General features: G+C 37.6%; 1 protein-coding gene across 2 annotated transcripts in view; it reads right to left on the bottom strand.

Moving 5' to 3' along the window:
- Positions 1 to 1,284: 1,284 nt before the first annotated feature.
- LOC122817077 (E3 ubiquitin-protein ligase RNF182-like) overlaps positions 1,285 to 27,851 on the bottom strand; it is a 156,038-nt gene continuing 129,471 nt past the window's right edge. For both annotated transcript variants that reach the window (XM_044090230.1, XM_044090231.1), the window contains exon 2: positions 1,285 to 4,152. In XM_044090230.1, the coding sequence (XP_043946165.1) occupies positions 3,077 to 3,859 (783 nt within the window). In that variant the 5' untranslated portion in view covers positions 3,860 to 4,152 and the 3' untranslated portion in view covers positions 1,285 to 3,076. The remainder of the gene's footprint in view (positions 4,153 to 27,851) is intronic.

The raw sequence follows: 27,851 nt of genomic DNA, 5'->3' as shown, positions 1-27,851 counted from the left end.
GAGCATGAAAGCTGAAAATATAAAATCTGGTTACAGTGTGACTGATGAAGGTTACTATTAATCCAAACTCAGGAACAGAATTAAGAGTACATTAATATGTTTCAACTCAATGATTCTGACTAAAGCCACCAACTGTCATTCATTGTGGTAAAATTAGTAACATTTTGTAATATGCACTACGCATTTTCTTAAGACAATAAAAATTATTTCAACAGAAAACTATCTGAAGGCCACTTTCTTTAAATTTCTACTTGCAGCCTTTATCTATTGTACTTTATATTAATTTATTTGCAAGGTACACATGATTGGGTACTCTGCTTTTCAGAAAACAAGAGATGTAATGACAGAGTATGAAGACAGATGCTGTAAAGGGCAGAGTTTTACCTGAGGCCACAGGAACTCATGTTATGGGAGATGCTTAGTCTGGGAGTAAGAAGAAAGAACAAAAATCAACAAATTTATTTCAGGAGCCAAACCCTAGCACTGGGCTGCTCCAGACCTGCTCAGGTAATGCAAGTGCAATTAGCAGCACTGGTATCTGTAGCATGATGTATCCATCCCAGGTGTGAAGATATTTGTCTAGGCATTCCTGGGGGTGGGGGTGGGGGGGTGGAAGTGTTGTCCTTAGAGGGAAATTAGCCCTTGAACATAACAGGTGAATGCAGGTGGGGGAGAGAAATCAAGGGGTATTCATAAGTGAACAAAATACCCAGTGGAAGCAGTCAACAGCATGATCACCTCAGGATGCCCTTAGGTTCCACAGTGGCTTCAGTCTTAGACTGGAGATAGTCCAAGAGCTGTAGAATTTGCTGGTAGACCCAGAGATGGACAAGGACACTGTAGTAAGCCAGAAAGAATAAAGGTGAACAAAAAAAGTTGTTTCAGACTTACATGCAGTCTGAATTCTTTGTCACTTGATTTGCAGTACATCTCTGAGAGAGATGGAGCAGCTATACTAAGTTTTCCAAACCCCAGACACTTCAAGTAAGGCCAGTGGCACACCCTCATCCAACTGTTCACTGTTGACCCTAATGGTTACAAGAGTGCTTTTCCAGCAGTCATATGTCATTTTGTTGCCAGGAAGAAGCAGTGAATCTGGATGCCATAAGCATGGTTTGGGGGTACTGAACCTCTTTTTACAGTAGGATCTACAAAGCTGACGAGCTCACTGCATTGGCCATTCACATTCATTTTGCCATTTGATCTTGAAAGACTCCTACAGAGATCCTTACTATGGTAGGGTTTGTTGGAAATGATGTCAAACAAACAAACAACAAGCAATACTTGTTTTTATTTATTTTTTTTTATCAGAAGCAGCTAAAGTTTGGGAACAAAAAGTAAAAGATTATGGCAGTTATACAATGAAACCTCTTGGGTACAGATGACTGCATAAATATATAACATGCAAAAATGTGAGTACACAGGCAGTGCAGTGATTTAGTGGTAAAATTTCTTTCTGACAGATCTAGGGTCCAGAACTCAGTTCTGACCTCTGTTCACTGCAAGGAGTTTGTGTATTCTTCTTGTGTATGTATGAGTTTTTTCTAGGTACACTGGTCTCTTCCCACCTCTGAAAAAACGTGCTGCTTAACTTTGGCCCAGGCTGTAGTGTGTGTGTGTGTGTGTGTGTGTGTGTGTGTGTGTGTGTGTGTGTGTGTGTGTGTGTGTGTGTGTGTGTGTGTGATATGTATCTATACAGTGCTGAGCCTTACAACATTAACAGCTTTAATGAAACTGTGTTGCATTTGTTGCGCATCACATTGCAAACATCAGTAGATACACAGATGATTTGTGAGCAGTGGTTTCATGTTGCTCAGTTTAGCAGCTGAATCACATTGCTACTTATAGTTGAGACAAGGTCATATTGAGGAATAGAACCACTATCATACCTCTAATTATCAAAGCCAGGTTGAGCACACGTCAGGAAATACACATCCCTGATGAGGACTCACTCAGCTGTCTCTGAAATCCAAGCAGGAAAAGAAAAGTGTTACAGTTTATTGGAAGTATATGGACAGACCCCTTGGCTTTGGGCTTAGACATCTGAGGTGAATTCTGATGTAAGGGGGAAAGAGATTTCTTTATAATTTAACTAAAAACAGTAAAAGCACTAACTGAACTATTGTGTGGCCCATGAGATAGGTCTAGAATTGTTAAAAGTTGTGGTATTAGTGGTAGGATAACATGACCCAGTAAACTGCTGCTGTCATTCTGTAACTGAATGTTCTGTTAAGTGGGCTGACTGTTACCAGGTAATGGCTACACAGAAATGTGGATTAGGGCATTGGATTAAAAGGGAAAGAGAGATTGCACCTCAGATTGAAGACATTACAGCAATTTCAGCTGCAGACTGTCTAACCAATCAGACAAATTCTTAAGTATTTTCTGCATGGAATTTTGCCCAGAATCTATCATCTGAGGGCAATGCCTGCTCCTCTCCCACTGGTTATAATTAACTCTATGTTGCGTAACGGTGGGGGGATTTAACCAAGCAGCCTGCAATTTATGAGCTAAAACTGTGATCTTTTATCCTGTCATCTGCCGTTAACTGAAAACAAATTTATTAATCTTATATTAATAGGATGCTCCCAGGTTAACAGATATGCCCTCCCTACTCCTACTGTCTTATCGGGCCCTTTTACTTCTGGCTCCCAGGAATGATGATGAATGTAATTACAAAACTGTATAATGCTGGTGACCTAAAAGTTCCAGAAAGCCATGGTAAGAAAGAACTTTTGGCTGACAGAACCATGTCTCTTATTACTACAGAAGTTCCTGGTCTGAAATGCCTACTACAGGTGAATGAATATAAAAGATGAAAAGGCTATTTTGAAAGTAGATTGTTATCCTCTGTCTGTATGGTTGCATTCAAATTATGGTCTATAGGAAACTTAACAAGCTAATGACTGTAATATTTTGGTTCTCCAAGAAACATATTTCATGACTTTCTGATAGTCTTTAAGTTTAGTGCAAAGGAGTAAGATGACCATTCACCTTAGCTCTCTACAGGTACCTTAAGTTTTTGTACCGTCTCACAACCTGATTAAAGTACAATTTATTAATAAGTCTGATAAAGTCAAGTAGACAAACACTCCATAGCTTCATGACAGAGGCACTGGCAGAATCCACAAAAAACACAAAGAATCAGAGTGGATGGTACAAGGCTAACCATCACAATCCCAAGCGCTAAATGGCTTATCATAAGCAGATATATTCCAAGAGGCAAAGAGCTGAAATAGATGAGACACAGTGCACCAATAATGCAGCGGGGGAATGTTCTTGAGGTGCAAGAGCGACATTTTTGAACAGGGCAGTGACAAGGCAAAGAGTCAAGACTGGAAGGTCTGTAGAACCTCATGAGGTTAAGCATGCTTACGGACTCTGGTTGTGGTGCTTCATTAGGCAGTTCTGTGATCGTTATGATGAGGCAGTCTGAGGAACTATGGGATTGCTCACTGAGGGGCTGTAGACCATTGGGTGTCAAAACCACTTCTGAAGGCATGCAGGATCCATGCTTTTTGAACTTATCATGATATGAAAGGATAGCAATAATCTTGATGTCATCTTGCAACAGGTGAATTTCATCATCAGGGACATGGGTTTCATGTCTACAGAATGGGCAGCTGATGACACTGGGGGAGGAGCCATCAATGTCTACAATCTTTTTTAGGCATTTGACACAAACTCTGTGAAGACAGCTCAACACTTTGGGCTTGCGAGTTCTTGTGTCATAACGGTTGTAGCAGATCTTACACTCCAGTTCTTCTGAGCTGACTACAAGTGGCTGGCAGCTTTCTGACTCTCTGTCTTTCTGGCTCATTTTGGTGCCAAGACTTTTAATGTGGTCAAATTCCTTCATCGGAGCTACCTAGCTGTAACCCGTACCTTCAGAATATATACAATTTAAGATTATATACAGTCTTCTTTAGATGGATGATGTTATTTGTTTTCTTGTACCATGCATCCTTCAAGTAGTTAAAAAATGATGCTCTTGAAGTGGTGAAATCTCTTCTCGTTTACATAAATATGATGAAATACATTCATTCTTCAGTAATCCTTTTGGCTTCAGTAACTGCTGAGACCTTCTGGTATAGTCTGTAATGTGTTATTTGAGCAGTTGTGCGTTTCACTGAAGGGAATGTAAAGTACATCCTGAAAAACAAACAAAATCAGGTTACTTGATATAAGTAGACTTAATGGTAGTTATGCTTAGAAGCATCTGACTACTGAGGAATGCATGAAACACTCTTTTATTCAGTTACTGGAAATCAAAGTCCAAAACTCACTTTTGTTATCTTCCTTTTCTAAACATTAATACTTCCTTTATGTAGCAGTACACATTTTTAATGTATTTAAAACAATCCACATGTTTCAAACACCATAGAACATCACTCAGTCATTTCCTATTTGGGGTCTGGATAGAGTGGTAAAGGGGTCCTAATAGAGAGATGGATGACAAGAGTCATGACAAGAAGATAGAATCAGAAAGAAAAAAGACTGGCACTGCTGGAACTAAATTCATCCTCATCCTTGGTGAGTACCTTCACGTGGTGGACCTTGTTTCTACAAAATCTCACTAAACCTATACTGACATATAGATTGTTTATATTTTATATATCATGGAAAAGACATGTTAACAATAAAAAAGAAGACTGGATGCACAGGTCCCAGGATAAAAATTGGCCATTCTTGGCAGAGGTACTAGTGCCAGGACTGGGAAAATCCTCAGAACAGGGTCACATTCCTACCACAGGGTTAAGCCATATTTTGAGTTGCCTCCATGGCAGAAAAAAACTAGCCATCCAAAAAAAATGAATTGGCTAATTAAGAAATATTGAGACAATGGAGTGTACAGCTGAGGATAAGAAAGAGAAAGAATTTTGTTTCTTTGAAGTAACTGACCTAGAATTTCCAAACAAATGATATATAACAAGAAAAAGGAAGTAGTTGGACAAAAGAAAAATTCTTGCCTTACACACACAAAAAACATACTGTTCCAAACTACAGATAAAAACCTAAGATCATTTAAAAATAGCTAGATAAAGAAATGTTAGATCATCTGGAAAAATACGTGATTGAGGAACTGCTACACAAAAACAAGGCTATCAAAATTATGAAGAATATGTATGCTCTGGGGGGATCTGATGCCATGCAATACTTATGCAGAAAAGAAAGTTGTATTAACCAATATGATCCCTACAGCTCAAAATATATTTGAAGTATAGGCAGAAACATCTAGATCTGGTAAATTTTGCAAAGAAAAAAATCACAGCATGAAAGTGGAACATACTGTGATGCAAACAGTTTAATGATGTAGAAAAGCAACAAACTGAAAATAATGTGACAGACCAAAAATGAAATGAATGATTTAATGGGGAGTCTTTGATACAGCTAATATCCTTACACAATGAGATAATAAATCCTTAGGAAATTGTACAATGAATTGAACTGGATCAATTCATCAAAGATATAGTACAAAATACAGTTTTAGAACCATCTCTGGAGACGTGATCAAAAGTTTAGTTAGGACTACACAAGTGGGGGAAGAGCAGGAAACTGATAGTGAAAAGGGCACTCTTAGATAAGACCCAAAATGTTAGAAATCAGATAAAAAACAGATAAAAGCAATATCTGGATCCATTAACAGAAATAAACAGAATACACTACTGTACAGCCAAACAATTAACAGATAAAATGCTACCACAAAATATAGAACAACAAAAGAAAAGACAGAAATGTGGAAATGCCATCATGGAAGCATCACTTAAAGAGAATTATAAAGTAACTAAGGCAATAAGTATTACTACTAGACTACAGAAAAGGGAACATATCATCCCAAAAAATATTTAGAAAGTTAGATGTGGTAAATGCAACATGCAACATCAAAACAGATCCGGATTTGTCTTATGCCATCTCCTTCAATAAACTATAAATATCAGCACAAGCAGAAAAAAAACTTAGAAGGTATATATAAACATATAAGGTACAGAAAGATTGAGTCAAAATAGTTTTGTAGAGAATTGAGAAAGAAAACAATAGCTATAGTAGCACCACCTAAAAAGAAGAAAACAGTTAATGTTAGAGAAATATTTAAGGAGATCTTGTTGAACATAAATATACTGAATGGATAGAAGACGTAAAAACAGTATCAATATATGAAATTGAATGATGTAACAGCCATAGAAATTGAGGCAAAATTCAAAAAGGCTCCTAAATGGAAAAGTTCAAGTTGAGATGCAATGCTAACTTCTGGCTAAAGGTATTAACATCTCTGCACAATTATTTAGCCTTAAGTAAATATTATTTATATGCACATCCCAAATTGACACCAAAGTAGTTAACAGCAGAAAAAAAACATACTCTTCCTTAAAAGCAAATCTACAAACCACTCCAAGAACTATAGAACAAGGTCTTATCAGCCTAAATTCATTGTGGAATTTTTAGAAGTGAATAGATTCCTTTAACTCTTTTTAAGTACTGGAAAAACCCAGTGCAGTTAGTAATTTTCAACAATGTATTTTTGAAAGAGTAAATTTTAACTACAATGTTCGGATTTTGTAGCAGCTACAACATATATTTAATTGCTGCAAGTACACAATTCCATTTACATTTTCAGCAAAAGAACTTTGCACTTTTTCTCTGGTTTATGCTCACTTGCTAATTTATCTTACTCATCATTTCTTATACATGTAAACTGTATTTAGTTTGAGGTTGTTATTTAATATATTGGAAATCTATGTCAATATTATATGCCAAGGCATATCTGAATGATAGATGCTAAACTGTTGTATAGTTCTTAGGGGGGAGAGCATGTTTATATTGTTTGAAAATATTCCGGTAAATGGGTAAATGTTTATTACTGAATTTTGTTATTAACTGTTTTCTTGATGTTTATGATGTTATCCACTTCGTGTTTAAAGCGCTGCAGTAAAACAAATAAACAGACAAACCAAAAAAAAAAAAAAACTATAGCCCACTATAGCCCAATTACTTGAGTTCTAACAATATACAAATTACACAGAACTGATGCAGACAAAATTTACAGTCATTTAACAGAAAGGTAATAGAAGTAATAGAAGAAAATTGCATATAACAAAGAATCACATGTTTTTAAACAAATCCAAACTACAAAAAGTAAAAATGGATGGAACATAAGTATGATGTGGAAAGATTGCCAAAAAAATATTGATTACAGAATGCTTACAGATGTATAAAACACACCATCCACCGATAAATTAGACTGCAGTCACTGCAAAATAGTTGCAATCTACTTTACAGTTGAGTCACGACAAAGGGCAAATTACTATTCCAGGAAAAAAAAAAAAAAAAAAAAACCGACATTCTAAGGTGATTCTTTGTCACTACTGCTGTTTTGTGTTGTCCTTAACCCAGAAAGCTGTTTACTTAGCAGACATTTTTTCCAATTAGTCCATCTAAACATTTTATTTTTTTGTATTTCTTTTCCCCCTAGCATCTTCATTTCACTCTCTCCTGCACTTTGTCTGATGTTTGAACCACTATGTTCATTCAGCCGTCCCTCTTTCATCCTCCTCTTTCTCATATTAATCTTCTGCTTTCTCTAGTTTCATAAAATACACACACTATATTTCCCTGCCTTCTGACCAGCAATCTATTGTTTGTGTGTGTTTCTTCCTAGACATAAAATAAAATAATACCATTGATGGGTGAGACACTGTGGAGAGGCAGGAAAGGACATGGGTCTTTTCCATACCCTCATGTATGCTCAAATATGGGGGTCTTAGGCCAAACTTTTTTGAGGTTTATATGTGATCTGATATCCAAATATTTAAGAATGGTTGAACAACTGTACCAATAATGTTATTCTCTCTTACAGCATATTATGTATAAACGTCAAGGATACCCTAGCTCCTATCACAGAAAATAGCCAAAAATGAAGTTGGACAGCTTTAAATGTAACTATGGAAACAATACTTCAACAGAGGGAAATAATAGTGCAACAAAACACTTCACAGGAATAACAGCTGACCGGAAAAGAACCATACAAAATACTTACAGATACTCTGATGGCATTTTCTTGACTATTGGCTTACTAACTTCTCAGAAATACAAAGCACAACATCTGTTAAACATATTTCTTTGTAATTTAAAATACATGACTGTAGAACCTTAGTTATAATTTTAAGAATTTTCATTTATAGAAACCAGTTTCTGCAAAATTTTATAAAAAGCTAAAAGTACTTACTATTAAAATGCCAGAATTTGTGTGTGTGTGTGTGTGTGTGTGTGTGTGTGTGTGTGTGTGTGTGTGTGTGTATATATATATAAATATATATATATATATATATATATATATATATATATATATGGTTCCCCTTTATAATCGCGACATACTGAAATCTCAAAGGTGAAACCTTCAAATACAGAACCTTCACAATGCCGAAACTACAAATCCTGAACACACAGCAGACACCACAGCACACATAAACCACAACACCCACACTACAAAACAAATAAACACACAAAAACAAAACACCACACATCCACATACCTACACTACACATAAGCAGGGCAAGCCCCTGCACTCCCATGTGGAGGCGGAGCCCCATACCCCTACTTATATATACTAACTCCGAGATCACACAAACAGTAAAAGACAGTACACTCACACCCAGACATTCCACAGTCCCGCACACACACACACACACACACACACACACACACACACACACACACACACACACACACACACACACACACACACACACACACACAATCATACATAGACAAACACCAACACATCCAACAACTGCACACTCATACATTCACCTTCCTACCTTAACCCACACATACAAATTACAAACAATCTCACATACACTCAAACTCCCACCCAAAACCCTTACAAAACACTCACTTACCTTAGATTCCACTTAAATCCATACACTACACCGAACAACATCCAAACCAAACAGCGCATGTCACGTAATGTAAAGTCATAACGTGAATTCAAAATATTCAAATTTGCGATTATGCACTTTTGACATTTTAAAAATTTGGCTTTATGTTCGCGAAATACTGAAATTCGAGAGTTCAGTATTTTGTGATTATAAAGGGGAACCATATATATACATACACATATATACATACATACATACACATAGGGTCTATTTTTAGCCTTTTAATGGAGAAAGCATCAAACGGCATGTCTTGTTGAACAAGCTGTTCATCGAGCCATTCAAGTAAAATCGCATTATGGTAGGGATCAGAAAATTTGCCCTTTCCCCACTGTAGTGCGATCTCAGAATTGGTAATATATAATTAGTTGGTGGTGCAATGATTTTCGCTGAATGTCATTCAGTGATTTATTTCCATTTGATGGCTGAAAATAGACTCATCTATATATATATATCTATATATCTATATATATATATATATATATATATATATATATATATATATATATATATATATATATATATATATATATATATATATATATATATATATATATATATATATATATATATATATATATATATATATATATATATATATATATATATATATATATATATATATATATATATATATATATATATAGGGTCTATATTAAATCAGTGAATGCTTAAAATAGCGAACAGTGATTTATCGATCCTTAAAGAGCAAAACCTGATGATCTCGAAGTCACAGAACAGCAATTTTTTTCCCAGGGAAAAAAAATCGCTGTTCCACAAAAAAAAAAATTCAAAACACAAAATAAAGTGGGGGGCTTTGCCCCCCCCCTCACACTCCCACTTAAATATATCAACTCCGAGAATGCACCACAGTGGAGGAAATGGCAAAGTCATGAAAATGGACCAGTGATTTTTTTTCCCTAGGAAAAAAAATCTCTGTTCCGTGTCTTCGGGATTGTCAGGTTTCGCTCTTAAAGGGTTGATAAATCAACGTTCTCTATTTTGAACATTCGCTGATTTAATATAGACCCTATGTGTGTGTGTGTGTGTGTGTGTGTGTGTGTGTGTGTGTGTGTGTGTGTGTGTGTGTGTGTGTGTGTGTGTGTGTGTGTGTGTGTGTGTGTGTGTGTGTGTGTGTGTGTGTGTGTGTGTGTGTGTGTGTGTGTGTGTGTGTGTGTGTGTGTGTGTGTAGATAGACAGATATTTGGCAGAGCAGAGTTGCAAAACTGTCCTGTTTAAATTAGAATAAGTGATAACCCTACAGAGACATAAATATTTAATGACTGGAAAGAAAGAGTTAACATGTTTGTGCAAACAGAAAAAACTGACTCTTTAGAGGTATACTTAGACTAGATAATTAGCAAACTAGCACAACAGCACAACTGTCAGTCACTATCAATTACGGATTAGCATACCCGTAATGCATTCCTTGTAGAACTGCCTCATTACATTCCTTGTCCAGCATGTATGCTTTACAGAAAACATCAAAAAGGCATTCTGACAAAACAAGTGTCATTTTTTGTTCTGTTTTAACAGTCAACCCTATTGAAAGTGGGGGCTTTTATTTTCAGCTTGGACATGTCCCCTATAACAGAAGCTGCACTTTTCTTACTTTAAGAATAAACTGTTCACTTCCTTAACTCTGGCACACACATTTCTGCTGCTATGCAAGAAGACATGATCTGTCTGATGTGTTTAACTAATCAATTCTTTATGAAAAGCCTTTAATAAATGATTGATATACAGTTTGCATCAAATTGGATTTCTTGCTATCTGCTTGCAGAGACATTCACAAATCATCTTAAGTAAATGAACATGTTGTGCTTAACATAATGGATGCCAGTACCTTTTACTGCATGTATTAGTTTAGATCCCAGGTCAACAATAAGCGAATCGTTTAACATACAAAAAAGCCATCTTGTGAAAATGCAGGTACACCCTCTTCTTATCAGTAATATAGTACAAGGTTTTTGGAGGAGAAAAACTTGGATTCTGGAGAACAATATACACTAATTAAATAAAACAGTATAGCTAGGACCAAATGTGCTGTTTTTTTTATCTTGTGTGATAATTATTAATTTAAATTAAAAAATGCAGGACTATGAGAATATAAATGTGGTTATAACAACTCCTGAGTTTATGTTTAGTAGGATAACAATAGTGGCATACTTACTCATGGCCAATTCAGTTCATCCATGGGTCCTAAGCCTAAGTAGATGCATTTTGCTGAGAGTGGGTTAATCATCTATCTTCAGCAGCCAGTTGGTGATTTTTATTTATGCACAGGAGTTTATTATATTTTTCAACTGATTATTTTAACAGCTGCACTATATAATTGAATGTCTTCACCCTGCAGTAAATTTTGCACTGTTGGGGTTGAGTGGAGACCCTTAGGACACTAACTGATGTGTTTATGCTATGCCATTGTATGTGATGATGGATATGCAGTCAGGCATCAGTGATCAAATGCTGTCACTGTTATCGATGTTAAGTGTATTTGCGTATCCACAGCTGCAACACTTTATAATTTTAATATCCCAGCTTCAGTAAATAGCTTTGTAAATGAATGCACAGATGCCCTTTCCCCCCTAATTATTAACTTTAATAATTGTTTCCAGACTGAAAATGGTGGCAAGCATAATCTTTAGCACTTAATGTAATGTATTACATTGGGAAATTAAGAAACTGAGAAATAGTACCCAGCTATGTTCTGAATTACATATTTATATTTATTCGGTATTTATTTATTTATTTTTGTTTACCTGAAAAGTCGGACCTGGATAAAACCCTTTTCAGCAGAGTCCTGGGGAGAAAATCTCCAGATTTAACAACAGTTTTGACATATACACAAAATACAGTTACATAGGTTCATAGGTTCATAGGTGTGTACTAGGCTAATGGCCCTGGAGCCTTTACAAGCCTAGCCCATAGAAGTGCCCTGGCATCATGCCACCAGACATTAGTTCCCAGTGCCTCTATCAAGTAGAGCCACTGCAGTGGTCCCCAGGGTGAACTTTCTATTTCCCATCCACTCATCAAGATTTCTCTTGAAGAGGGCCAGTGAGGTGCTCTGCTTGACATGTATGGGAAGTCTATTCCAGAGCATGGGCAGTCTCTGGGTTATGAACCTGTCCCTCCAGCATGTTTTGTTGAGTGTGGTAATGAGGTTGAGGTCTCTGGAGCATGAGATTGGGATTTCTTTAGATGTACCATTTTTAACAGGGCTGGGTCAGACATGACTTTGTAAGTCAAGCAGAGATCGCCTCTTAGTAGACGATATGAGACAGAGAATAGTGGAGTTTTTTAGTCTGTCCATGTACAACATGTGTTTAAGGCCTAGGATCCTCTTTGTAAGGTACTTTTGTGGCCTTTTCAGCTGTTGCATATGTCTAGTGAGGTACATGCCAAATGCAGCATTACACTCGATGACTGCCCTAATGAGGAAAGAGTAGAGAGAGATAATGACCTCTTTCTTCCTGGATGCAAAATCCTTGGTAATGAGATGTGCTGCATAGAAGGGCTTTCTGACCACAGTGGCAATGTGGTGGTCGAAGGAGAGGTTGCTGTCAACCTGTGTCCCCAGATCTCTTATAACATGTATTCAGTGGGCTCCCATCAATGTGGTAATTAGTAAAAACTGAGTTTTTCCCAAAGGGGATGACAACGCATTTTTTAGCATTAAGCTTAAGGCATGGTTTCAACACCAGTCATTGGTCTCAGTGGGTCCTTTCTGTAGGATGCCTACATCACTTGGAGAGTTAATAATGGCTCCTATCTTGCAGTCATCTGTGAACTTGGTCAGCCAGACTCCCTCTGTGTTGGCCTGGACTTCTGAGAAGTAGATGCCAAACAGGAGAGGACCCAGGACCGATCCCTGTGGGACTTCACTCATGATTGGTCAGCAGTCTGACTTGGAGTCTGCTACTTTTACACTGTGGGTTCTGTCTGTGAGTTAATTTGTAACCCACCTAGTGATATAGGGGTTGATGCCTTGTTTGGTGAGTTTTTCTATGATTCCTGAGTGGGGAATGGTATCAAAGGCCTTGGCCAGATCAATTTAGGCTGTATGAACTGCCTTGCCCTCATCCACAGCTCTGGTGACTGACTCAAAGAAGTCAATCGGATAGAGCAGGTTTGCTCTACTTTTCACAAAACCAAATTGCTTGGGATCCAGAGTTTGGAGATTACCTATATCCTTGTTAATTAGGTCTATGATGATGCGCTTCATAGTCTTACATATCAGACTTGTCAGGCTAATGGGGCGATAATTTCCAGGGTCTGTAGTCGCTTCTCCTTTGTGGAGAGGGATGACTGTAGCAGTGCGCCATTCATAGGTTAATAGGTTGGTACTAGGCTATTGGTGCTAGGGCCTATACAAGCCTAGCAATAACAATTCCCTGGCTATCTCTTCCCAGAATATTTACTTCTCTGATCCCCTGTCTGGCAGGGCGATTGATGTGCTCCCCGGGGTGAATTTCCTATCTCCCATACAATCGTCAAGGTTCCGTTTGAAGAGGGCCAAAGAGCCGCTCAGCTTGACATGTATGAGTAGTCTATTCCAGAGTATGGGGAGTCTCTGGGTCAGGAACCTATCCCTACAGCATGTTTTGTTCATTGTGATGACCAGGTTTAGATCCCTGGAGCATGTGGCTCTGACGGAGTGGGATTTCTTTAAGTGTAGCATGTCCAACAGCACTGGGTTTGACATGGCCTTATATGTTAAGCAGAGATAACCTCTGAGTAAGCAATATGCAACAGAGTATAGCTGGAGTTTTTTTAGACAGTCAGCGAATGGCATCTGCTTTAGGCCTGTGATTCTTTTAGTGAGGTATTTCTGTGGCCTTTCCAGTTGTTGCAGATGTTTTGTGAGGTACATACCAAATGGGGAGTTGTACTCTATAATGGGTTTAATGAGAGATGAGTACAGTGGGACAATGACCTCCTTTTTTCTGGATGAAAAGCCCTTAGTGATGAGGTGCGCCACATAGAAGAATTTCCTGACTGTTGTGGCTATGTGGTTATCGAAGGTGAGACCACTGTCCACCTGTGTTCCTAAGTCCCTTATCACACTTTTGGTGTTTAGTGTACTGCCACTTATGTGGTAATTCATGGGTACATGTTTTTTCCCAAAGGGGATAACTATATATTTCTTGGCATTGAGCTTAAGCCCATGTCTCTGGCATCAGGCATCTGTTTCTGTAAGTCCTTTTTGTAGAATATCCAAATCATTTGGAGATTCAATAATGGCTCCCAGTTTGCAGCTATCTGTGAACTTTGTTAGCCAGAGTCCCTTAGTGCTGGCCTGTACTTCAGAGAAGTAGATGCCAAACAAGAGCAGTCCCAGGACTGAACCCTGAGGTACTCCACTTGTTACTTGTCTGGAGTTGGATTTTGAGTCAGCTACTTTTACAGTGTGGGTTCTGTCAGTAAGCCAGCTGGCAACCCATCGAGTGATGTAGGGATTAATGCCCAGCTTAGTAAGTTTATCTATGATTCCAGGGTAGGGAGATGGTGCTGAAGGCCTTGGCGAGGCCCAGATAGGTTGTGTGGCCCACCTTACCTTTGTCCACGGCTCTGGAGACTGATTCAAAGAAGTCAATCAGGTTGAGGAGACAAGATCGGCCCTTTACAAAACCAAACTGGGTGGGGTCCAGTGTTTGAAGGTTGCCAATGTCTTTGTTTATAAGTTCCATGATAATGCATTCCATGGCTTTGCAGAACAGGCCCGTCAGACTAATGGGACAATAGTTCCCAGGATCCAAGGTGGATCTCCCCTTGTGGAGTGGGATAACTGTAGCTGTGTGCCACTCATTGGGCACAAAGCCTGAGGTGAGGCTATGATTAAACATGACACTTGAGGTGCCAGTTCATTTTGTAGTTCATGTAGTACACAGCCCGGGATGTTATCTGATCCCATGGATGCTGTATTCTTAGCTTTGGAGAGTGCGTTTTTTACCTGTGTGGCCATGATTACCAGAATTTGGCAATCTTGTGATATTGAGATGGGCCCTTTAGTGGGTGAGAGGGGGGTGAAGTTGGCACTGAATCGATCTGCCAGGATATTGGCAATATCCTTGGGATCAGTATATTTAATGCCATTCTGTTGTAGCTCAGAGCAGATCTGAGCATTGCTATTTAGATTCTTGACATAACTATAGAACACCTTGTTGTTCTCCTTGGAATCTTTGGCAATTTTATTTTCATAACTAGCTTTGGAGAATTTTATGAAGGATCTCAGCTTCTTACTGAGGCTGGTAAGGGAGTTTTTTGCATCCTGGTAGTTTCCTCTTTTCTGCAACAGTTTCTTCCTTCTGTTGCATAGTTTGTTTATGGTAGGGGACCACCAGATTAGGTTCCTGTTTTTGGAGCAGACCGTCTTGGTTCTGTTTGGAATGGCATGATTCATGCACGAGTGGATGTGGTCGTACAGTGCCTTAGTGTTGGATTCAGCAGTCAAACCTTCAGTTCCCGTCTGCATGGGTGTCATGAAGTTTGTCACTTCTGACTTGTGTAGCATGAAGTTGGCTTTGGAGAAGTTTTTTATGGAGGTTTCCCTACTGGGGGGGTGGGGGTGGGATGTGGACATCAATGATAGGGACAAAGCCTGAGGTGAGGCTGTGACTGAACAGGACATACAGATGTGGTGCCAGACATAACATCAGAAATAATAGAAAATGCAGATATGAGTACATACATGGGAGAAAAAAAGTTTTATAATATCTTACATGAACATCATTTAGAAACAGATATATATATATATATATATATATATATATATATATATATATATATATATATATATATATATATATATAGCTAGCAGAGGGATATACAGTGTTGAACATTCATAAGAAATTGGTATAGGTTTGTATAAAGCAAAGAGGATACAGCATCACAGAAGATACTGTAATATTACCTGCAATTTCTGGCAATTAAAATAATGAAAAGAATGTGCAACCTAACTATGAAAATATGGGGGGGGGGGTTGATAATGAAATATAGTATGATATGTTAGTAGTAGGGCTACTATGAAAGTATCATTACATTTAAGACTGATAAGTAAAGTATTAGGAAAGTGGGACTGGTTGGGGCTACTTGGACTGTTATAAAGACTATTCGTTTTGGATAGATGAGGAGAGAGAGTGATGAAATTGTGACAGAGGAGGGGCAGTGAGGCAGTGGTTGTTCTAATTAGAGAGAAGAACACATTGCCTCTTAGCACTTAGAGCCTGTGAGAAAAGGTACCAGGTGTGGCCAAAAAGAAAATTGTTGTAGCCTGCAGCTGAGCAGTAGTCAATGTTTGCTTAGATACTGTTTTAGCAGTAACTTGAAGGTATGCGTCTTATCCATCTGATTTATTTGCAGCAGGATAGAATTCCATGTTTTAGTGACTTGATGAGAGTACAGAGAATCCCCAGCTAATTTGCTGTTTTGGACATGGAGAGGAGAGATTTGTTATTTGACCATAGTATTCTAGAACTGGAGCATGGTTGGAGCATATTTTTCAATGATGGGAATTTTTTAGGGAAATTAATTAAGTTATAGTCTATCTTGAATTTGGAGTTTGTAAGGTAAGAGTTTGTTGGGGAAGTTCTAGCTAGTGTAAATCTCTAAGGACTACTCAGTGGTGGGTTTTAGTGGGATATTTATTGCAAATATAGGTATTTTATTGTAATATGCATGAAGTTTAGTTTTAATGGCGGTATTAAGATTTGTAAACATGGGAAGGGATGGAAGAAGGTGGTAAGAACTTGGCTATGGATTTTCTTGTGGGTTCTGTGAGAAAACATTTTACTCTGTATAGTGATCCCAGTTTCCAGTGGGTCTTTTTGATGGCCTGGAGCAGGTGCTGGTTGTATTTAAGTTTGTTGTCAAGTAAGACTTCGACTAGCTTAATTTGTGGTACACGTTGAATTTTTGTGTTGTCGGATGACAGGATGTGGAATTTGTGTTTTTGTTTTATAAGGCTTTAGGGGTAAAGAGCATTAATTTTGTCTTTTTGTGGGTTGAGGAGTAGGTTTGTACTGTAGAGTTAGGATTCTGTGGATAGGAAAATCTGTTGAGTGATATTTTGTAAGGTATGTATTGATTGTGCAGAGCAGATGAGTGTTGCATTGTCTCCATATTAAATAAGGGTTGCTTGTTGAGAAGTAGTATGGAGTTTGTTGATAAATATGTTAAAAAGAAGAGGCCCCAGTATTAAATACTGGGGAACTCAGACTGTAACTGACAAGAAAGTTGAGGAGTCTTGCTTTCATTTAACTGCTTATTCCCTATATGACAGATAACTATGGAACCAGATTAGAGCCAATTTGTTAAGACCAAATGATGCTAGATCATATAATAGTTTCTGATGCGATACCATGTCAGAGGTTTTGACAGGTCAAGAAAAACATATGAGACTAGGTCCCTATCATTTCTGTGTTGATTTACAGTGTTGGTAAAGCTGAGGAGAGCAGTTGAGGTGCTGTAATTTGGGGAAAGTCCATGCTGTGTGGGAGAAAGTAAGCTATGGTCATTAAGGAATTTGATTAGTTGGGACTATATACATCTTTACAGAATGTTGGATAGAGGTGGCAGGATCATTTTAGGTCAGTAATTAGGTGTGTTAAGTTGCTGCATTTATGGAGGGGGATTATAAATGATTTTTTCCAGATTGCTGGGACATAGTTTTCATGTATGGATCTGTTGATTAGGATGGAGATGGGGAATGTTATGGATGTGGCTGCAATTTTTAGGTATTCTGTTGGTAGGTCATCAGTTGCCAGGATTGTTGGCTTTAATTTTAGTAAATATTTTTTATTGCTGCAGTAGGGACAGATGTGGGCATGAACTGCTGTGCAGTATTATGGGTTTCTGGGATAGTGGATGGTAGGCTGTGTTTTGTTTAGTGATTGCTAGGACTGACTTCATGAAGTGGTGATTAAAGTGAGTTGGAATGCTGAGTTCTTGCTGACTGTTGGAGAGAGAATGCAGGATTGACCTGGGTGTAATAGTTATTTTAATGGATGACCAGAAGATAATAAAGTTGTTTTGATGTGAATTTTGTAGGTCTGAGGAAATAGGATTTTTTTGTCATTAGATATTTGCTGCTTAGATGGATTTTGTAGGGTTCTATATTCATGTAGGGCTCTTTTATTTTTGGTTTTGGGCCATTCTTTCTAGACATGCTCTCCCTTAGTCATAATATTTTTGGTTTCTTCTGTTAAGCATGGGACTGGGTTTGACCTGACTCGCTTGATCCTGAGGGTTACATTTTCGTTTAATACTTTTAGAAATATCAGGTTAAAGTGGGTGACTAGTTCATCTAGGGGGTGGATCTTCAGTATATTCCAGTTGTATTGAGAGAGGATTAAGGTAATTTTTTCTATATTAGATTGTTTTTTGGATGCCAACTTGTTTGTAGACTACTTGTCTAGGAATATTTTGTTTCTGTCTTATTATACAACTTGGGAAATAGTCAGCAATAGTGCCTGGCAAGGTACTGCTGAAGGTTATGGCATCTGGTTTATTTGTGAGAATCCAGTCAAGTGTGGTTTCTCTGTTTTTTTTTTTTTTTTTTGTACTGGGGTGATGTTTTTTATCAGTTGTGAGAAGTCAAACAGGCTTATGCTTGATGAGGTTAGGTCATTTTGTTTCCAGTCAATGTCTGTATTTCCCATTATTATGGTTCCCTGTGCTATTTTGCTGTTTATCCAAAACAGGATATATTTGAGTGTGGCTGCATTATTACCCGAGGAAAATGTAGAGTCCTATAATACAAATTGATTTATTCTTGTTGATTTTTAAAGAGGTGGCTAGGACTTCAGCATTTTGGAACTGTAGGAGTTTGGGAGGATATTTAGTTATTTCTAGGGAGTTTGTGAATATAACTGCTGTGCCACCCCCACATCTGTGTTGTTTTTGAGATCTGATATATTATATCCATGATGGAGTATTTCATTATCACTTATTTCAGGTTTCAGCAAGATTTCAATTGCTACTATGATATCAGGGCTGTAGCACTCTAGTCCTGCATGGAGGTCCAGAGTTTTATTGCAGATGCTTTGGAAGTTTAGATTGAGTAGGAGAAGGTTGTAGCCATTAGTGAGCAGAGGGGCATGAGATGGGGTTGCTTTGGAAGAGTTATTTGGTATGGGTTGTGGGTTCATGGTGGGGTCATGGTTGGGATGAATGTCACCACTGAGTTTAAGTTTAATGGTGATATTATGCAATGGGTCTAAATTTTTGGAATTGGTTGTGTTGACTAATCCTGACTGAGGTCTATTATAGTTGTTTTTATGCATTTGTGTGTGAGCGTAGGCAGAGTTCAGGTGATATGATGGAAAAATTAGCTTTGTTTAAGTATATCTGAATGAGTTGTAAACAGTGAGTTGTGTGGGTAGGTGTGTGTGTAAAAGCTTGTGATGTGTGCAAATGAGATTAGAGTAGTCATTATGAGTAGTTGTACGTGTATCATTGTTTGACTGTAGTTGGAAAAAGAAGGTAGTGTACATAAGGACAGAACAGAGTAAGATTATTGTGCTGTTAGAAAAACAATCAATGGAGCAGCATTATGGCAAGGCAAGAAGAGAGGCAAATGCTGTGTTTCCCCTGACAGATATTTTCTGTATGGAAAAAGCAGAGTTTAGCAATTTCAAGGCCTTTACAGGAAAAATTGCTGCTACTTGTAAAGGAGGAAAATCTTATTTAAAGCATAACCTGTTATTATTGCAATATGTTATTAAGGGAAAGCAGTGACGCCTCACTTGACACTATGTTAAATATATAGGGGGTCCGAATGGAGAGATGATAAGTTAGCAAGCAAAGGAGAGTAGTATTGCTGAAATTGAATTCATCCTCAAATCTTGGTGAGTACCTTCACGAGGTGGACCCTGTTTTTCACAAAGTCTCACCAAGACAACACTGATATGCAGACTGTATTTTATATAGCATACATCATAGGCAGAAGTAGGTCAAAAATATAAAAAGATAGCTGAGTGCACAAGACCCAAGATAAAAAAAAGTGCCCAATCCTGGTAGGCACACTGGTGCCAGGACTGGAAAAAAATGAAAGTGTAGAATCCTCAAAATATGGAAACATTCCTACAATGGGACCATGCCAGGCCCAGGGGGAGGATGCCCCCCCCTGTTGTTGTAGTCCACAAGTAGCAGTCCACAAAAATCACAAAAACTGATAGACCAAAGAAGAGCCATAAAGACGATAGAATAGACTATTGAGGACAAGAAAGAAATTATGTATTGTTACTATTATGCAGAAAACCCAGAATTTCTAAAAACAAGATATACAAAAAGATTAAGAGAAAAATTAGAGGACAGAAAAATACTTACACAAGAAAAACTGCCAGAAGCCTCAAGTAAAAACGTGTGCTCATTAATACAACAGATTTGTAAAAAACATTATATTGACCAAGAAACTTTCATCTGTTTGGAAAAAGAAGCATCTGAGGAAGTGCGAAAATGTAAACAACAAAACCTAGAGATTTTTGAAAAGTATAAAAAAGAAATATGGTGCAATGTTTATGCAAAGTCGAAAGTCAAATTAATTAATACAAAATAGGTAGTCCCAAAGTTATTCAAAGAGAAATACAGGCAAAGGCATCCAGATATGGAAAATTTCACAATAAAAGAATATCACAAAGAGGAAATGTAGAAAAGATGAGTAAAGTAGAAGGTCAAAAATAGAAGCTGAAGCTATAGAAAGTCTACGAAGTGAAGGATTTGGTGTAGAAGGTCTAACACAGGTTACATCACAGCATGATGGAATGAGTCCCCAAAGTAAGAAGAAACAGGAAGATCAGGAGACAGCTGAAGAATATGGATGTGGGAAAGAAAAAGATATTTAATATGACATAATATTTATGCAAAGGAGAACTCACAATTAATCAATACAAAAAGAGTAGCACCAAAGATACTTGAAGAGAAATACAGGCAAAGGAATCCTGACATGGAAAGCTTTACAATACAAAAAATAAGAAGACAAACAGGAAAACTGGAAAAGAAGATTAATAATGGAGAAGTTAAAGAAATAGAAACTGAGGTTATGGAGCACCTGTGAAGGATTCAGTGTAGAAAATCTAACTCAGAAAGAACCACAGCAGGATAGAGCAATAGACATCCAAATTAAGGAGAAACCAGTGGAACAGGAAGCAACTAGGCAGTTGTCATATGAAGATATTTTGGAGCCTTCCACTAGAAACCAGTATAAATGTTCTCTTGAAGCTGGATAGCAAGGGAAGGAACAGGAAACTGTGGCAACTCTGACACAGTCAATGTTGAGGAGTGATAGGCCAGGGATTTCCCATGTGACAGAGCAACGAATGACACAAGGATGAAATTGAAGAGAATGTGCCACAGAAAGATGCTATACAACTCTCTACAGAATGCCCGCAGGAAATGGAGAACAAAAAATGTGCCCTTAGTATAGAAGAAAATGAGCTAAGAGAAGAGTTGTTTGATTTAATAGAAATAGATAGACATTTTAAGATCAATGAAAGAAATAAACTGCAGAAGGTCAATAAAACCGAAAAAGTCAGAAGTTTGATAAAACAAATGAACACAGTAATTAGGACTGTCCATAGAAATCCATGCGATATATAACAGAAGTAAACAGGATATGTTACTGTGCAGCTAAATTAATAACTGATAAAGTTCTACCACAAGAACACAGGGTAGTAAGGGAAAGGAAGGGGAAAAATTGAATACTATCATCAAAGTATCAAATAGAGAAAACAATAAAGCAGTTAAGACAAAAAGTGTCACTGTTAGAAGAGTATACAAGAGGGAACAGATCAAAAAAATGCTCAGAAAGATAGATGTGTTAAAAGCAATGCACAGTATTATAACGGATCAGGATCTATCTTGCACTATTGCAAATAATAAACTAAAAATCTTAGCACAGGCAGAAAAACTTAGAAGATACACAAATACATATAAAGCAAAAGTACAAAACAAGCAATTTATTGATGACCCTAAAAAGTTCTATGGAGAACCGGGAAACAATGTGAAAGGAATTGAAAGATCACCCCCCAAAAAAGAAATAGATACATCTTGGAGAAATATCTCTGAAGATCCTGTGAAACATAACAAAGATGCTAAATGGATAGAAGAAGTGAAAGAAAGAATAAGAAGTTCAAAGGTGCAGCATATGAAATGGGATGAAGTAACGGCCAGAGAGACTGAGATAAAGTTAAGAAAAGCCTCCAATTGGAAAACCCCAGGCCCAGATGCAGTACCTTACTTATGGCTAAAAGTATTGATATCTTTGCATGAAGATTTAATCATGACTAAGAACTATTTATATGCACACCCAGAACAGACACCAACCTGGTTAACAACAGGAAAAACAATGATCCTACTTAAGACTGCACCTGCAAGTTATCCTAAAAATTATAGACCAATAACTTGCCTTCCAACTATGTATAAACTATACACCACAAGTGATGCCAACAGAGTTTATAGTCATTTAGAAGAAAATTCAATCATGGTAATAGAACAAAAGTGTAATAAAAGAAAGTCATATGGAACAAAGGATCATCTGTTGCTAAATAAAGTCATAATGGAGAACTGTAAAAAGGGGAAGAAACTAAGTATGGCATGGATTGATTACAAAAAGCATTTGATAGTATCCTACATTCATGGATAAAAGAGTGTTTAAAATGTATAATACACCCTGCAGTGATCAATTACATTACAGTGACCATGAAACAGTGGCAGACCACTTTTCAATTAAGCCATGATAAAGGACAAATTATTATTCCAGGGATAAAAATTCAAAGGGGGATATACCAGGGTGACTCCCTGTCATTGCTGCTATTCTCTTGTTCTTAACCCTTTAAGCTGTCTACTTAACAGATTAGGCCATGGCTATAATTTGGCACCTAGAAAACAACAAAGTGTAAAGACTTCTCATCTTCTCTTTGTCAGTGATTTAAAACTGTATAGCTCATCAGAAGAGGAACCAAAAGCACAACTGCAAGTAGTCAAAACTTTTTTCACATGATATAAGAATGTCATTTGGTCTTGAATGAGCAAAAGCAACCTTTAAACAAGAAAGTTGCAGGACCAAAAAACATCAGTTTAGGACAAGAATGTGATATAAAAGAACTTGAGCAAGAGGGAGTGTATAAATATTTAGGAATTGATGAAGGATCAACAATAAAACATGAATAAATGTGAATAAAACTTAGTAAGGAATATTTTAGAAGACTTAAATTAATCCTGAAAACAGCTTTGACATCTAGGAACAAAATTCAAGTTATAATAAACCAATTTGCTCTTCCTGTCCTAACTTATAGTTTTGAAGTGACTGACTGGTCCCAAAACATGTTGGATAGATTAGATAGGAAAACAAGAAGGATATTTCATGCTCACCAAATGATTTATAAAAATCAGTGCATACCAAAATGATATAGTCCCCATTACAAAGGAGGAAATTGATTACATGTATAGATCGGCAATTGTGGGACTGCACACGGTTTACAATCACATAGTTGATCACACTGTGTGTGATCAACGTATGTGCGTAAATCAGGTAGCAGAACCATTAGTGTAAGTACTATATGGTCGAACCTTACAATAACGCACAGCCACTATAGCAAGATTTGGCAGCGTAGTGCAGATCGCACTATAATGGGGTTGGGAAATGTACCTTTTCCTCATAGTAGTGCGATCTCGGAGTTTGTATATATAAGTAGGGGGTGTGTGGGGGGAGCAGCCCCCCACATGGGGGGGTGCAGGGGGCTTGCCCCCTGCAAAACATGTTAAAATATGTTTAGCGGCTAAGAGAATTTCAGTGAAGTTGAAATGTTCGACATTTGACTTCACTGAAATGCTCAGTTTGGCATTTACTGTGGTCAGTGTTGTGATTTCTGAACATTTTCTTTGGATATATGCACTTTCGACCACAGTAGTGTCAAACATATGACAGTAAACCACTGCACACATATTTGCTGTCCTCACAAGACCCAAACGTAGTGAGCATTTTGAAACATGAGGAGAATAAATCTAAGATGACTTCCCTATTTAGTGTAGCAGAAACATACTGGCATCAAGTAGGAATAGAAATCAAACCAGAAGTAGAAAAAAATCAAGCAGCAACTGAATGTGCCAAAAAACAAAAGAAAGAATATAAGGTGAAGAATCAGATGAGAAGGCAAGAAATGTGGAAAATGTATAAATATAGTTGCAAGTATAGAAAACTTCTGTAAGAACCTCATGTTGATTAGGATCGAAGCAGGAATGGTTAAGGAGAGGCGAATTCAAACTAAAAGATGAAAGGTTAATATTAGCGGCCCAAGATAGTGGGCTACATACACGTTGATTTACAAAGTCGATTGAACATGTGGGAGAAACAGACAAATGTAGGTTTTGTAAAACAGAATTGGAAACAGTCGCATACCTTGTTGCTGGTTGTGACATACTAGTGGCAGAAGGATTGTATACTGAAAGGCACAATAATCTGGCAAGACTGTTTCACTGGGGATTGTGCAAACATTATGGTATTGAAGTGGCTGAAAAATCCCAGAAATGAACCACAAAGCATCATAGAAAATTATGAAGTCTACATCACATGGGATCACCTATTACCAAGAGTTCAAAAGACAGATGCAAGAAAAACAGATATGGTGGTCCATGAAAAGAAGACAAAAATAGCATTGATCATTGAAATTGCTACACCCATTGACTACAGTGTCTTGCATACAGAGAGACACAAACTCATAAAATATCAAGATTTGCAGACAGAAATGAGAGCAATGTGGAAGAAAGATACCCAGACAGTTCCAATAGTAGTAGGAGCAACGGGTCTTATAAAAAAGAATCTGCAATCGTATTTAGATATGTTACCAATATATGTAACTCCATACAAACTGCAGAAGGAATCATTACTGAGCACATTGCATGTACTGCAAGCAGCACTTTTGGCTGACATCAAAGATTGAAACAATGCTAATTTCATGAACTTTACTCATACTTTGAATTAGGAATGGGGTCTATTTATGTCTTAGAAACCCAAAAGATTTGGAGAAATTAAAAAAAGGTTAAGAAGAATTATACAGCCTTTTTTAGTTCGTATGGCAGTACACTTAATATTTGTGTGTGTGTGGGGTAAATGTAATTAACGAGTCTAGTACAGCTTTCAGAACTGACTCCTTGACAGGAATTTTTATTTTAGTGAAGTCAGGATTATGGGACAAAATGCCTTTTGGGACTAGAGTCCTCTAGAAGTGTGCAAACTCAAAGTAAATGGGTTACTACACATATTAGACAGACATTATTGTTTATTTAATGATTTAGTTCAGTATTCACACATACGATTCTTTCTGATTGGAGTCTTTTCTGATTTGAAGAACGCGTAGCCTTTCAGTGCGATCTCGCTTTGGATGACAGGAATTTTTATTTTAGTGAAGTCAGGATTATGGGACAAGATGCCTTTTGGGACTAGAGTCCTCTAGAAGTGTGCAAACTCAAAGTAAATGGGTTGCTACACATATCAGACAGACATTATTGTTTATTTAATGATTTAGTTCAGTACTCACACATACAATTCTTTCTGATTGGGGTCTTTTCTGATTTGAAGAACGCGTAGCCTTTCAGTGTGATCTCACTTTGGATGACAGGTATAGAGTTGTGAAGCACTTTATATAATCAGGAATGGGTCTTTTTATGGAAAAAACTAAATATGTGGGAGATAAGGCAATATATTAAAGGGGAGGAGTAAAGAATATTTTTAGCTCATGAATGAGGTTAGAGGAAGAGAAGAAAAAAATAGGTAAAATACAGCCACTCTGCCACCTTTGCCACTGGTCCTCTGAAATACCTTTGGTTATTAGTATGCAATGTCTTCATAAGGTCTTCGGGATCTGTGGAAGCTGAGAAGGGGAGTATTTAGTGTAAGAGAGATTAGATGAGAGCAAAACTAGCAAAAACGGTGCTGCAGTTAACCTTCTACTGTATAATCTCCTCTTGAGCTAATCATAAATGATATTTTCCATTCTGACTGTAAATATATAGCTGACTTACTTGCAGAAGTATTTAGTGCTAACTTTACCCCAGAAACAGTCACTGAAATTCTGATCTCTGAGCCCCATACACCCTCCAAGACCATCATGGAGCAGATTATGAATGTGCTATCAAAACTAAAAACACATTTTCCATGGGCCCAGACAATGTACCTGGATACCTAATAAATAATGCCAAACATGTTGTCACTTCTTGCAATTGTTGAACTTAAGCCTAGCCGTGGGGTATACCCTGAGGTATGCAGATCAGCTGTTGTAATGACCCTTCAATTAGAGGCCATACCACAGACTCCAGTAACTACATGCCCATCATTCTAACTAGCCTAATTTGCAAGGTCATAGCACATATTATATCTAACTTCATAAACTGTGAAATTCAGCCCGGGGATCACGTCAGTTGCCCTGCTAGACAGGGGTCCAGGGAAGTAAATACTGTGTGAAGAAATAGCCAGAGAATTGTTATGGCTAGGCTTGTATAGGCCCTAGGGCCAATAGCCTAGTACCAACCTATGAACCTATTCAAACCCTCATATAACTGCATCCACAGCAGTTTGATTTTGTCAAGGGTAAGTCATATTTACTTAATTAAGTAAATTTCTTCAAAAAGGTCACAAAGGCAGGGATAAGGTTCATTCAACTCATACAGCATATGCTGGTCTGCTCAATGTTGACACTGTACCCCATGCTGGCATTATAAATAAGCTAAAAGACCTCAAGGTACACCCATACATGGTTATATGGATTGCAAATTTCCTGAAAGACTAAACCTGCATAATTAAGGTGCCAGGTAACATTTCAGAAAGTAATTACCAGAGTACCCTTAGGCTCTGTGCTGGGACCCCTCTTTTTTTGGCATGCAGTTTTCTGACATCCGTACAGTAAAACTGAGGCCTATGACTATCCAGATTTGCAGATGACTGTAAGATCATTCATTCCCCTCCAGGTGTAAAATCACTGCAGCAGGAACTAATCCTTATAAACCAGTGGTGTACAGAAAGAAGGTTTTAAACTGAAACCAAAAAAAAAAAAAAAAAGTGTAGTCTTGTCACATTTGGTAAATGCCCCTCATATACAAGTTACAGTATAGCCAGTACTCCAGTTCAAATGAACGCAGTAGTCAGGGACATTGACACCTGCATCAACAACTCACACTTCTTTAAACATCATGTACCAATAGTGGTCAGGAAATCCTTCTATCTAGCCCAACTAATTTTGAAAGGCATCTCATTTAGGGAAAAATAAGTTATCATCCCTCCTACAGGCTCCTACGAGGAGATCTACAGTATGTCTTGGATTCCATGCCATCAAATGCAGTACCCTGTTATGTCTCTTGTACCTCTATAAGGCAAGCAGCTCCACAAGCACTCAGATTAGGGATCCAAACCTCTGACAACACATAAATAAAATGAGTTGCAGGAGTGTTTGCTACCCAGTGGTTACTCCGTCTCTAGAACAAAGTACCTTTTCATAATAAGCAGAGTCATGCCCTCACATTTTCAAGAAGAATGTGGATGACTGGATGGGTATATATGCAAATTAATTCGTGGTCTGACATACTTTATCCTCCTGGAAATGGGAACTACATCTTGAGGGCTGATAGTGGCAAAGTGCAAGTCATCTCTTGACTTCAGTGCTTTGTAACCAGTGCTAAAAAGGCTCAGTTCCGTTGCTCATATTGCAGAAGTGCAGCAGTAGTTTTGTAAACAGTGCATAATATCCTGTGCTGCTTATAACCATGCTGAACATGCAGACTTTTGCTATACAAGTATTTGCATTTAAGCTACTCTTTATGAACAATTTAGTTAATTTACATCTATATTTACAAGATGTATGCGCTGTTTAAAGACTATCAGTATTTTCAGTTGTTTGACGTATCCTGCTTTATAGTATTATAGTA

This window comes from Protopterus annectens, chromosome 12.part0, assembly GCF_019279795.1.
Source record: "Protopterus annectens isolate FY-2018-M chromosome 12.part0, PAN1.0, whole genome shotgun sequence".
NCBI lineage: Eukaryota > Metazoa > Chordata > Ceratodontiformes > Protopteridae > Protopterus > Protopterus annectens.
This window is presented reverse-complemented; position numbering and strand designations above follow the sequence as displayed.